General features: G+C 42.9%; 1 protein-coding gene across 1 annotated transcript in view; it reads right to left on the reverse strand.

Annotated features, from left to right (window-relative positions):
* Positions 1-14,672, reverse strand: part of rc3h1b (ring finger and CCCH-type domains 1b) — an 85,333-nt gene that overhangs the window by 33,185 nt on the left and 37,476 nt on the right. The window contains exons 3-8 of the mRNA XM_084326774.1: positions 8,783-9,022; positions 3,498-3,673; positions 2,796-2,996; positions 2,479-2,611; positions 1,767-1,885; positions 1,300-1,412 (exon numbers count right to left, since the gene is read on the reverse strand). Of these exons, the coding sequence (XP_084182900.1) occupies positions 1,300-1,412; positions 1,767-1,885; positions 2,479-2,611; positions 2,796-2,996; positions 3,498-3,673; positions 8,783-9,022 (982 nt within the window). The remainder of the gene's footprint in view (positions 1-1,299; positions 1,413-1,766; positions 1,886-2,478; positions 2,612-2,795; positions 2,997-3,497; positions 3,674-8,782; positions 9,023-14,672) is intronic.

Here is a 14,672-nt window from a genome sequence, read left to right on the forward strand (position 1 = left end):
TTGACATCAAAACTTGACGATCTGGATTTTGCAGATGATGTAGCATTACTCTCCTCTACCAAACACCAAATCCAGGAAAAAACGACAAGAATGGAGAGAGAAGCCAGATGAGTGGGACTCAAGATTAACACCGGAAAGACAAAAACCATGAGCATTAATGCAAGAAACCATGACAAAATCAACATCAACGACCAAGAGATTGAGGATGTAGACCAATTCACATACTTGGGAGCCATCGTCTGTAAAGAGGGAGGAGGTATGAAAGACCTAAAGAACAGACTCTCCAAAGCAAGAGGTGCATTCATCAAACTCAAAAAGATCTGGTACTCCAACAGCATCTCAAGAAGAACAAAGCTGAGATTGTACAAAACACTGGTTGTGCCAGTCCTACTGTATGGATGTGAAACATGGAAGATGAACAAGGGAGACCACAAATCAGTCGACGTGTTCCATAACAGATGCCTCAGAAGAATCCTCAGAATCCAGTGGCAAGACCGCATCAGCACAGTAGAGCTACTAGAAAGAGCCGACATGAAGCCGTTGAGCAAGGAAGTCAAGTGGCGAAGATGGAAGATGATAGGACACATACTGAGGCAAGACCACAACAACGACTGCAACATATCAATGACTTGGGCACCAGAAGGGAAAAGAAGAAAAGGAAGACCAAAGACTACCTGGAGACGCACAGTAGAGAAAGAAAGAAAAGAGGCAGGGTGGAGCTCATGGCCTGAAGCAAGAACAACGGCAGCTGACCGGGAGAAGTGGAAACGCTCTGTGAAGGCCTTATGTGCCAACAGGTAACAGGGTTCATATACTTTCCCTCCCAACCAGTAAAAATGTTGTGAGTTAAAAGTAGGGTTCATATACTTTCCCTCCCAACCAAATTCCATGACCTTTCCATAACTATTCCATGATATATAGCACAATTTCCATTAACAAGATGCGTCTGTGTTGAATGTTCAATCTTCATTGGGACAGCTTCTTTGAATGTCCCAGATCTTGTTTTGGCAAGCTACCACTATGAGTGTAGACTTATGTAATGAGAAAATGCGTTATTTGGGTTGTAGTTATGTCAAGTGTAACTACATCTAGCTGCAGCCAAGACCGACATTCCAGGCTTTACTGGATGTAAAAAATGTACATAAATATTTTCAACAAACATTTCCAGAACCTTCTGGACGTGTATCATTCCCCGTAACTTTTCCCAGGCTTGGAAGACACCATTGTAAAATTCCATGGTCTATTCCAGGTTTTCCATGGTTGTACAGGGAATGCTTATGGGCTTTGTGGCAGACTTACTTCTCGAGCTCCTCCTGAGAGTGGGCGAAGGTGCAGCTGGCTCCACGAGGACAGCCGCCTTTCTGCTTCATGTCCCGACACATGTATGTCTTGTATTTACTGTGCTGTGGAGGCTGAAGACAGACAGAGACGGTGAGTGAAATATGGAAACAGAGGAGACACTAGTTCCATTCAGTTAGACATTTAAATATAGATAATGTGTCAGTACTAGTGAATGGATCACAGGCTAAATGAAGTCGCTTTCACCGAAGGGCTGTTAACTAATGGCAGAGTATTTATTCTCAACAATGTCCTTACAGATGACATATGATGCAATGTTTTAACAAACAGAAGTCCATGGAAACACTGGGGTCAGAAAAACAATAATCTGCTCTGAATCACACCCCAAATGAAGAGTGAAAAGGACTTTCATTTTCTACTCCACTTGATTTAACCGTTCCCTGGTGTAGGTAAGTAGCCAGACTGACCTGTTGTGGGTCAGCTCCCTTCTTGCTGTGGTTCTGGATGAAGTCCACCAGGCCATGGACCACGGTCTTCACTGCCACCAACCCCTTCTCTAGCTGCTCCCACGTTGGAGGGGGAGCATCTACGGAACAGCGATGAGGAAAATAAAAATGATAAAATATCCATACACATCTCTTTGTATGTTATGATTCTGATGATTAAGATTATTCTACAATCACTGGAATGACGAACTAGGCAATACACACAAGGCTTTAGTTAACCCTCTAAAGCAGACTAGACATGTTTTGTAAAACACTAAATATCTTTGGAACAGTTTGTGATAAAGACTTGCTTTAAATTGTATAACAAGGTTTCTTCACTGGGAGCTTTTTTAAATTATTTATTTATGTCAAATAGTGTATGATCATACAAAGGTAATGTATGGTGGTGACTTTACACTGCACCAGAATTAAAGAGTAGGTTCCCCTGAATCATAAAAGGTATAACACTTGAATACTGCCTCAAAGAATAAGCTCAGAATTGGCAAAAATATAACACTATATCCAGGCGAACCTTTGTCTATGTAGGCTTTAGGAGGGTTCATGTGTAAATTCACTTAATCCATCAGATTGTTCAAGTATTGTGCTCAATCTGCAAGCTATTGAACATGTGTAGCAACAGAAATCAAGGGCCATCTGAAGTAGGTCAAATGGAATCAATCCTATGGCGTCTTACCTGGGCTGGGGTCGATGTTGGCCAGGAGCTCCAGGTGAGGGCGCAGTCTGTTGAGGTTGGCCGGGTCTCCTGTCCTCTGCAGGGCAATGGTTAGCTCCTGGACACTCTGGGCAAAGGAAGCCGGCGTCTGCAGCTACACAACAAGCACACGCACAGGAGGTTATCGCGTTGGCGCTTTCAAATGAGGAGCCCATTTGATTAATAATATACAATACATTATCTTGTGATCAAGAGAAACAAACAACAAATATCTTCCAACCGTGCGGTCATCCTCTCATTAACATGCATGCATGCATGCTCACAGTCAAGACACACACCTTATCTATGATGGACTGCATGTGGGACTTGTGAGACTGGTCTCCATAGAGCAGGGATGACCACTGATCAGGGGCGATGCGCAGCCCCCCCTCCATGGCAATCTGTACAATCTGAGAGTCGTGCTCGCGTCGCAGCGCCTCGTAGGTGCGGAACTCCTCCTTCAACTGCATCAAGGACGAGTCTTCATCGCGTTTGGTCACCTAGGCAACCAGGTAGAAAGGAGGAAGTGAGATTGCGTGTGTTTGCCATGGCCCTTTTGTTTCGTCAGGTTTCCACAGCAGGGAGAGCTTTTATGACTTTCAGCAATGAGGGAGTGATGTGTACAACTAGCTCACACCCGCCATAAAACATACGATCTCCAGATGGAAACAAAACCACTTGGCTCCTACTTGTCTCGGGGCTATACATTATTTACACTTGTATGAGACGTCAGGCGGATAACAGACTAAAATAAGATATCTGAGAACCCCCCCCCCCCCCCCCCCCCCCCCACAACAATAAAACCAATACCAAGATACACACATAGCATGTCAGAAATCAAAACAAAGCAAATCCATCTTCTGCATTTGTGATGCATATATGGATTATATCTATAATTTCTATCCAGTCTACAATACGTTTCCAAGTTTAGAACTAAGAATGTGAATCAGTGGTCAAAAGGCTCCATCAGTGCATCCCCATACCTTAGGTCTGAGACGTACCTTGAAACAGGAGGCTCTGTAGAGTAGCTGCACCACGTGGCCTATGCTGGTCTTTGAAGCCTGTGGGAAGCGTGGCTCCAGCCTCTGGACAACAAACAGAACCAGTACCTTCCTGGACAGAGCCGAGCCGTCCTCAAGAGCCAAAAGAACGAGCTTCAAAGCCTCTTCCTGCATGGCTGGGGGAGAAATAAACACAAAAGGCAATCCTGAATGAACAGAAGTACACAGAAACAGGAGAAAAACGTAGGAATCATGAGCCGCTTGTTGACAGCAAGGCAATTGCTTGGTGCTAATGAGTCCTTGGAGCACAAAGCATTTAGCCTATAACGCAAGCCTGAATTTGAATGCAATCACTAGAGACTTCAGATGGAGGTGTCATTGCACACCGTGCCCTTAACACTTTCAGTGCCCATGACGTGATATGACGTTTTATCAGCCCAATGCCTGAATGCCCACGACGTGCATTAGCGTTTTATTTTTTTATTAGCGATCTGATTTCATATTTCATCAACCGAGTCTCCCGTTGGTACAGCTGTTCCTCCAGCAGCTCAGAATGGAAAAAAGCGCCCCCTATCGTCTATCCCTGAGTAACTGCACGTCAGTCGCTTAGACTGACTGGGATCAGTGATATGTAGAGGCGGAGCCAGCTGCCTCCTTGAGCTGGCAAGCTGTCTGCTCAACATGGAAGTCATCGCGGGACGGGAATCAGCCTGGAATATATATTCACAGTAGCCAATCGATAGTAGACAGTAGTGATCGATTTTTGGAATGGCGATCAGGAATTGGAATTATCTTTTTGGAGAACATCTGATCTGAGGTAAGGAATCTATTTTACAAGTCTTGGGATAATCAGAGTTGTATTCGCTGATATCTCAGCGTTTGCCCTGTGTGTGTGTGTGTGTGTGTGCGCGATCGCTGTTGAGGAAATCAGATAATCGATTTTCAGCACGCGGCCCCAGCGTGTATACATACACATATACTATCGATAATCTAGCGTTTATTTGAAAACGATTCATAAATAGGCCGAAAAATTACAAAGTTTTTGTGTATTCTAGAATATTCCAGTAAACGTCTTTTATCATGGAGTCTTTATTTTCCTTGAAAACGAGGGCTTTTCAAAATGCTATAAAACAAAAATGAACCGATAAAAAAACAATCCGCTTAGACAATGTTGACTGGAAAACGAGTCATTGATAAGCGACGGGCAGATTAGACACATAAAACATAATTTAAAACAGATTAGGCGTTATTAACGCTAACATTGAAGTGGATGGTGGGCATTCAACCGGTAAATCAAGGTTAAGCTTGGGCTCTGAAAGTGTTAACACATTGGTTGCCAGCCGGATATGACGATTTATTGCTTGGATGCCACCAGGGGCAGGGCTAGGGGGTGGCTACTTGGGCTCAAGCCCCAAATGTTTTCTGAAAAGCCAAGAATCTACTTAAAAAAGAAAAAATAATTATATATATATATATATATATTTTTTTTTGACAATTAATCAGTTACATGAAAATATGTTTGCACCAGATTTAGCAGAAGCTAATTTCCATCTGTAGTCTATCCAGCTGCTAACTGTATTTGAGTGAGTTAAGTCTTGGTGTTATGGTATGTATGGTTCTAAGCTTTAAATCACAATCAACAAGTTGACAAACAAAATTCTTCCACCTTATAAACATAGCTAAAGTACGGCCATTTATAAATCAAAAAGACGCTGAAAACCAGATCCATGCTTTTATCTCAACTCGACTACTGTAATGCACTCCTTACCGGCCTCCCGAAAAAATACGATGATAAATGCAATGCACTATTGCATTATTTTATTCTATTTGACTAACTATTTTATTGCACTGCACTATTTTACTTTGTATCAGTGATAATCAAACCGTAAACAAAGAGGCCTATTAACACTTTCAGTGCCAGATGGCGCTGTTTACCGTTACTGTTGAAAGGCCAGCGCCTTTTAACATGGGGATACGTGGCTGTGTTTGCAGGCCTAAAGCTATATTATATATTATAGCTATTGATCTAATAATATGGTCGATTGTCATTGAGTTTCTTCCGGTCAAGATGCAAAAAACTGATAATTTTTCCATCCATACATTTCCGTTTTATACCGTCGTGAATATGAGTGTAGTTTCAGGGCGGTCTGGTGTAATTTCCAAAATGCTGCGTAATGGCCGGCAACGTGTATTCTAGTAAACGTGTTATCGTTTCTTCCCTGGAGCTACTGTTCTCAAATAAAATTTAGATTATCGGTATTATGTTTCATCATAGATGCATGAAGGGGGGGCGCCCCTCCGTGCTTTGATCGCAACCAACGGAACATGCCACACACGCCCCGATCAGCATGAAGGCATTTTTGGATCAACGCAATATTGATACCATATAGTCCTTACCTTGACCAGGATCTGTCCCGAAAAGAATATTCCAATTATCTGATCGCCATTCCAAGTACTGATGTCGATCAAGGTGCCAACGTAATCCAGCATTGAACATGAACACGACCCTCGTCGATGCATGCGTTATAAGCGTTTGGCTTGACCGAGTAGTTGGACTCCGCCCGCAGGCCGCAGCTCGGCCCAGACACCAAGCCACATTGTTTCAAATTGAGTGCAATAGCGGCCGCAAGGCATTAGGCGGCGGTATTGGACTTTTGCGATCTCAGACCCATCCCCAGTGATAACACAGGCTGCCGGCATGTTTTTATGAATGGAAATATCAAATAAAAGAAACGATGAAAACCCGACTATACTTTGGTTTTCGGGGGTCCTGGCGCTCAACGTTCGGCGAATTAACCCTAGATCTTAGATGCTAATATGAAAAACGATGTGATTTAATGTTCAGGGGTAGGCAACCCTAGGCTTTTTTTTTGCTTTGAAATATTATAGTGAAATATTTTGCACTGTTGTCGCATTTATCTTGTTGAAATCCTCCCACAGGTTCTTTTTACTACCACATATTTAATTGAGACCCTTCATTTGTTTATTATTTCAATTTAGCTGGAAATACATTGCTACATCATTCAGTAACATTTGCAGAGCCTTATAACAAAAACATTATTACGGTCACCATTGTGACCAGTGGGATTAATCAACAAATTTTATTATTAATTTTTTTATTTCATTGAACATTGCACATGTTAAAAGCCATTTTTTTACTCAAAATGTGAGTATTACCAAGTCAACTTGTGTTCTTAAAACAATGACAATAAATATAGTTTTATTAGGTTGAAATAATGTGGTTGTGTACTTATTTTTCTGTTAACTTATTATGGATTGAAAACTGAAAACCTTAATGCACAGTAACTGAACTCAATATGTTTAAGTTCTGGTAACTTATTATTATTTAATTTTTTACAGTGTAGTCTTGCGATCAATCAAAACTTATTTACACGATATACCTCACATTCACCCTCCATTCACATCCTGGTGTTCTCCTGGTGGTCTCCATTAGGCCTGTAGGTGGAGCTATGACAGCACACGTACAGTACACACACCGATGTGTGATGTGTCCAAAAATGAATGGGCAAATGTGAGTGAAATGGTCGCACTGTATGCAGCTGTTTGTCTGCATTGCACCCCCCCCCCCCCCCCCCCAACTCAGATTTAGGGTTGATACAACCATCATAATAATATTGTTAATAATAACAATAACAATAATGATGTAATAATGTAAAAATTATCATTAAAAAGACCTGATGAGAAAAATACGATGCATGGAATATTGTTGAGGCACACTAGTTACAACTATATTTCAAACAGGCACTCTATGTCAAAAAGGTTGCTGACCCCTGTTCTATGTCTTACCTTGACTTTGTCTATTTTGCTGCCATCTATTTTATGCTTTATGTCTGCACTTTATGCATTGCTCTTGATCTGCCAATGTTGTGCTCATTTTATGTCTTTTTTTACTGCTGTGAAGCACTTTGAGCTACAATTCTTGTATGAAAGGTGCTATACAAATACAGTATTATTATTATTATTATTATTATTATTATTATTATTATTATTATTATTATGATTAATTATTATTATTGTTTGCTTCATTAATTAAAGGGTGAATTTAAGTGTTCTCTAGTGCCCGTTGTCCGCTTTAAGGTGGTGGTATAAGTTAAAGGTTGTGGTGTCGAAGTAAAAAAAAATCCTATCTGGGCTAAGCCCCGGATCTCCTACAATCCTAAATCCGCCCCTGGATGCCACCATGTTAATCAATGGGAGGACGAGCACATTTGCGAGCGATTAAACTATATCTTAAATTATGTGTCTAATACACCCGTCGCTTATCAATGACTTGCTTGCAGTCAACATGTACGAAACTGAGTTTTTTTCATCAGTACATTTCCGTTTTATACCGTTTTGAATAAGAGTATAGTTTTGAAGATTTCTAGTGATTCCAGAGAAATTCGCGTAAATAGCCATTTACTGAAATACACAAAACACGTTGTCATTTTCCGGCTGACTTATGAATAGTTTTCAAAAAAACACTAGATTATCGAGAGTATTTGTGTTCTTATGCACGATACAAAAGCGGGCTGAAAAATCATTTATTCGTGCCGCGCTCAGCGCCTAACGCCACACACGTTGTGAACGCTGTGAAAAACAACTGATTAACCCAAAACTGGTAACAGATTCCTTACCTCAGATCAGATGTTCTGCAAAAAGATGAATCCAATTCCTGATCGCCATTCCAAATATTGATCGCGTTTATTGATCCAACGTTATAGTCCGAAATGCATAATCGACGCTGCTCTGAGGGTCCTCAGTCAATCTGGTAACACGACACTGCTTGCCAGAGATGGGAAAACCCTGGACCGGAGTTTTTCTCTGATGCACTTTTTCACTCAATCCAATCCAATGATGTGCATCACCATCCGGGAGACGATAGGGGGCGGTATTTGCCCTTTTGGAGCTCAGAGCCATTCCCAATGATAACGTCAGGCTGGACGGATGAAAAATGAATGGATATCGCTAATAAAAGAAATAGCGATTAAATAATGAGAAATCTCGTTGTTGGCAACCAATGCGTTAATCACACCAAAAAAATAAATGCAATACTTTCATTTAACTCTTAAACCAATACTGGTGGTTACATGCTATGATTAATGAATATGCAACGACAGTGACCCGGGTTTTATGTTTTAATGCATAAGTAAACAGGTGATGGTTATTCTTAAGTTCCACCCATCACCTAAAACACACCCGGGCTTCCTTTAGCTGGACAACATCTAGGGGTAGCAAGAAGCATGAGTCCTGTGAAAGCCCAACGTAAACCCCACTGAAGTTACCTGGGCCCAGAAACTGGCAACCTCGCGCGCGGACGGCGGCCCACAGGTTGGAGGACAGCTGCTGTGGGTTCTGGTGCTGCAGGATGAGCTCGGTGACTGTGCGCTCGCCCAGAGAGCGGGCTGCCCTCATGGCCCTGACCCGGCCCTCCTCCTCCACCAGCTGACAGTGGACCAGGGTAACCAGCTTCCTCTGCATGGGACGACTCAGCATGCTCTGGGCCGTGCTGCTCAGACCCACACCTAGGGGGGAAAAGAAAGGAAATGATAAATTAAAGAAACATTTCCCAACCACTCAAAACGCTTTACAACTTATGCCTCACATTCACCGATTCACTCTCTCACACACATACACACAAACACTGACGGTAAAGGCAGCCATGCAAGGTGCCAACCAGCTCTGGAGCAGTTATGAGTCTTGCTCAAGGACACACCATGAAGTCACAAGGAGCCAGGATCGAACTTGGAACTATAGAGCGTTTGTGTCTTTCAGTGTTTTCCATACATACAGTATAGTATAGTCTACTAGGGCCGCGGGCGGCCCACCCAGTTAGACAAATTTGGAGTCCAGTTTTTTTTTCTTTTCAATCAAGACACGCAATTGTCATTTCATAATCTACACAGACTCTCATGCCAATGTATCCGTCAAGTATTGTAATATTGATTAAAAATTATACACCTATACTGTAGAAGGAAGAAAAAAACGCTGCGGCGTGCGGCATTCACTGCAAAACAAGCACAGTGCACACTGTAGACAGACAGACTTGGGCGAATGATGAAGTGAAAGCCCTGATCGACATATGGGCAGAAGACCAAATAAAACTAGGGATGCACCGAATGGGAAATTCTTGGCCGAAACCGATACCGAAAATAGAAAACAGTTGGCCGAAAACCGAAAGGCCGAAAATGATTCATAGAATAGAATTGACCAATGTTGTGGAACATTATGATTATGGAAAAATATATGATTATGGCAAAACTTAACTTAACACTATGATCGCCGATGACGAGTTAAGACGTCATTCCTAGCCATGCTCATTCTGCCGAAGACATCGTAACTCGTCTTTGATGTCAATATTTCAAAAATCTGTGACCGGAATCATATTACCCCTCCGGAGCCCTGAGACACACTGCAAAGCTCCACTCAACTCTCTAGCGGTTCAAGAGCGCCATCTGGTGGCCGATCGGCAGATCGCCAACCGGAAATGAGCCTTTGAACCAGAAGTGCTCATCCATAGTGGTCCGGGCACTCGCTATCGTTAGAGAGACTCCGTCTTGACACAGTGAACATCGATCGGTGCAAAAAACTCGAAAAAACAACATGATTTGGACGTATATACTATTATACAACCTGGAAATGGATCGGGCATTTCTCCATCCCATAATAGAAAAAATTCTGTTCCACGCTCATCTGCCAGCGGCGCGAGGAAGCCACGGTAAGATTCAGCGTTATATTCTAACGTGTTCCATATAAACTGCTATGATGAACATATGACCCACTCTGGATGAATCATCTAACGCTGCCCACGGAATTATAAACGATCCCCCGCCCATCATCAGATGACACGTAGTAACTTCTAGAACCACATCCAGTTGACATTTTTTATCTCGCGCCGATTGCTATCAAACTGTATTTCATCATCAATATAATGCATTTGGAGCTATAAATCAAGTTCTGGAGAAAGCTGCAGAAAATGATAAAAACACTTATACTTTAGACCATATTTTAGTATGAATATGTGAATGAAAAAGTTTAACGTTGCTACACCCTGAACAATACATATAGGACATTGAATGGGCCATAATAATGGCAATTTAGCAATAGAATTTAAAAAGTTATAGCCCTGCAAAGAAGGGGAACTTCTCCATAGACAAATAGAGCTGGCGAGGGATGGTAAATTATGAATTTAACCCATGGCGATCAAAGTGTTAAATAATAAATAATCACTATTATGGGTCCATAAAAAATTTATTCAGCACTTCTGAATGCATACAGTACATTAATTCCATCTTTTCTCTGGCTGCGCAGCGGACATCTGTGCTCTACTGGGCGCACCTTTCTAGTCCCCAGCTGAATGTGCTCGCTTGACTCGGCACAGTAGACGTGCGACAGACCGACGGCTTCAATGTGAGAAACACAATCCCCCCCCCCCTCTCGCTCTGAATAATATGCATATTAGATCACTCAGTGATTAGCCGCGACGGGCAAAGTAAATAATATAGTAAATAAGGATATAAAGCATGTTAAAGACGCATTTATTGGACGCGTTGCGTGCAGAGTTTACATAGAAACAGCGTGACTCCCGACAGCGTGACATCATCACAACAACACGCAAGGTTGTTAAGTTGTTTCTGCTTCGGTGATATATTTTCGGTGAAAAAACTATTTCGGTGCATCCCTAAATAAAACGGCTGCTTGTGGGCACTCACAAAAACAACGAGGTGTACAAGTTGTTTAGCGAGAGGATGGCGGTAATGGGTTATAATCGAACGATGGATCAATGCCACGTCTCTTCTACTATCACGCTTCTTGCGGCTGTTTGTGTTTTCGCAGATTTTACTTCCTGAAGGGGAGGGATTTCCACTCTCCATTGTGTCCAATAGACGAGCGCCCTTTTCGACCGCGTGACATTGTTCAGATAGTTTGGTGCGCTTGACAAATTGCAATGTGAATGCAGACGAACCAAATGACGAATGCAACAATGTTGCAACTTCACCACCAGAACCGCACAGAGTCCACCAAAACTATATGTGAAAGCGCCCTTAGTACTTTGAGTTTCTTTACAAATTTCTAACATACAACAGAGCATCGCTCTAACATACAACAGAGCAGTGCATCGCTAGATTATCGTTCTAGCGTCAGATTGATTATTGATCCAGGCGAGGTATGGCACGATTTATAATGAAATGCAGTAAAACGCTCTTTGGCTGCGTTTCCTGGGATTACACAGCATCACTCTAAAACTATACTCATATTCACCACGGTATAAAACGGAAATGTATGGATGAAAAAAGTATCTGTTTTTTGCATCTTGACCAGAAGAAACTCAATGACAATCGAGTGGACTATGTTATTAGATCCATAGCTAGAATATTTAATATAGTTTTAGCACTGCAAACACCGGAATTTATCCCCATTGAACAAAGCACTGGCACACACGGCCATACGCCCACAGCGTAAGTGTGGGGTCGCCAAAAAATAAAATAAAATGGGGCCATGGTATAAAAAAGTTTGAGAACCCCTGCTTTAATCCAATCCAAAGGTGGATCAGGAAAACAATTACCGATCCCACAATAGTAGATGTGATGCTGAAGATTCCGGCAAGAGTAATTGAGGAGCCTCTCCTGGAGGATATGAAGTAATCTCAAGCCATTAGCCTGGAAATGGATGAAATCACGGATGTCTCCATAGACTTGACAGCTCAACATATCAGGTATGAACTTAGGAGCTATTAAAAAATCATATGCCTTGTGTAACTGAGGGGTTACAAAACCCTGACTGTATTAAAGATTGTGATAGATTAAACCACTGCTAGTTATGTACTTTAATTACTGGCCAGACAGTACATCAAATATAGATGGTGAACACCCACAAGAACACGGCATTGACAAAGAAATAGTATTTGAGGGTAATTTATTATTATTAGGCAACGTTAGGTTACAGAATGAGAATTAGGGTCGCGCTTGTATGGCGAAGAATATACGTAAAGTCAGTCAATAGCATGAGTCACTAAGAATAGCAGGAATCCTACGATGGGTCTAAGTTGACACCACCTGTCGTATAGTAGCAACTAGATAGGGCAACACTGGTACCGCCTGGAGACAATGGGTTCCCTCCGGGGGTGTAAGGCCTGGAGGGTAGAGGAATGTTCGGGTACTCCGTCTGATTCAATGAGGAATAAAGAGACTCCAGGTACAGGAGTCGGTCCTTGTAAATCCCTTGATCAGCAGCAAAGTAATAATTGTAATCCAAATGCTCGACAGCATTGATGACAGCTAGCCAGCCTCCGTCCACGAGGCCGGCCCGAGTTGTAATCCTCACGAGGTTGAATCCCAAACGATAGTGGAAATCAACGATGCTCTTCTCCGGGTACCACGTTCCAAATCAATATAATCCAACCAGTAATGGTTCTGCAATCGCAGACGCCGATTCTCCTGTGTACATGTCCAACGGTTCGCCGCCTAGGACTCCTCGGGTGTGGGCGACGTATTTAGGCCACACATCCTGGTTAAGTACACTAGCTAAAGACACGACGAACCGCTGGGTAATGCTACACACGAACGAACTGTGGCCGCACGATATACAATAAATGAACGACTATTCACTTCACATTAGATTAAGTCGAACTCAACGTTACTTCATTAAACTCTGACACTTTTACCATTCTATTCGCACGCGGTTCTCAATGCTCTGTTAGACGCAAGGTTGCTCACTTCACTGCACGTTGACTCGTGGTGAAGGTGGGTAAGGTACTGAACGAAGACACGAAGCTAAGCGCGGTGTGCGCACCTTGCGCTGTATTTATACTTAAGTGAATATCTAGTCCCAACCTCAGTCCTTGTCTGGTATCACTACGCTGACTCCGGGCATGTTCCGACATGCCTGCACTTGTCTTTGAACCTGCCGTTGGGGGCTTGCGCGCTGGCGCCTGGGGGCGATGTCCAATAGGAGAGCGAATATTACTCTGGTTTGAACGCAGGTAAAGGGATATTCCGTGTATATATATAAATAATATACAAAGTATATCAAACAATAAAGGTAGATTCTCAGTTTAATCTGGCCCTTCACAACACCTTGGAATCATATGCCAATACCTTGGAATCAAATGGCAATACGCATTTCAGATACCTGGACAGAAAGTGTTTAACCAGCTCCTCAAGATGGTATCCCTGGAGGACAGTAAAGCTGACACAGTTGTTGCAGCAGAAGGACATTGTCCAGAAAAAGGAGCTCCCAAAAGGACAGACTGTATGGTCTTGGGACCGATGGCGCAGCAGAAATGAAAGGTATTGAATTTATTACCCATCAATATTTTACACTATAAATATTGCTGTGGTGTAGGGATGGCTGGTTGCCTGTGCACCTGTTGCACATTGAGGCAATCAGTGTTAAATCGGCCATCCTCAAACACCTGTCATGACCCATGTTCCATCTGCCCTGACCCATGTTCCATCTGCCCTTGCTTGTACCATTTTGCCTCATCTTCAATGAACCGGCATGCTAGGACATTGCGCTCGTCACCAACGCAAGAGACACCGGGTTCGAATCCGGCTGTCGGTGTTGCCTCCGGCTTGGGCCGGCCGTCATACTAACGCAATTGGCAGAGTTAGCGGGTGGAAGTCGATGGGTGGTAATCTGGACGTTGTGGACAGCGACTCCTACAGGTCGGTTGGGGGACGCCTGCACAGCAGAGACAGGAAATGGCGGGGGTAGTGTGAGCCTCCCACACATTACACCTCGCCAATGAGTGTCCGCGCTGGCAGGTGAAAAGATGTGACAGGCTGCCTCCTTGTGTATCGGAGGGGACACGTGATGCAAGGCTTCTAACCTCCCTACAACCGGCCAGTGGGGGGCATATGCGAGCAACGTTCAAGACAGGGGAGGGGAGAATTGGCACAGCGAAATTGGGATGGGAGAAAACTAGAAAAGAAGAAAAAGTGGATTAAAAAAAATGAACTGGCATGCTGTTCTGCCCGTGTCAGAGAGCCCCGTAGAAAGCTGGTGGTGTGCGACAAGCACACTGCTACAATTGCTATATATTAGATGCTTAATATTTTTATATTATTATTAATATTTTTACCTCACAATGGTCGGGTGAATGGGGTTGCAAAGCAACTCACTGACAGCTTCCCCAAGCTTGTTTCAGCAGCATGTGCTGATCACTGACAAGCA

This window comes from Notolepis coatsorum (assembly GCF_963971535.1).
Source record: "Notolepis coatsorum genome assembly, chromosome: 13".
In the NCBI taxonomy this organism is placed as follows: Eukaryota; Metazoa; Chordata; class Actinopteri; order Aulopiformes; family Paralepididae; genus Notolepis; species Notolepis coatsorum.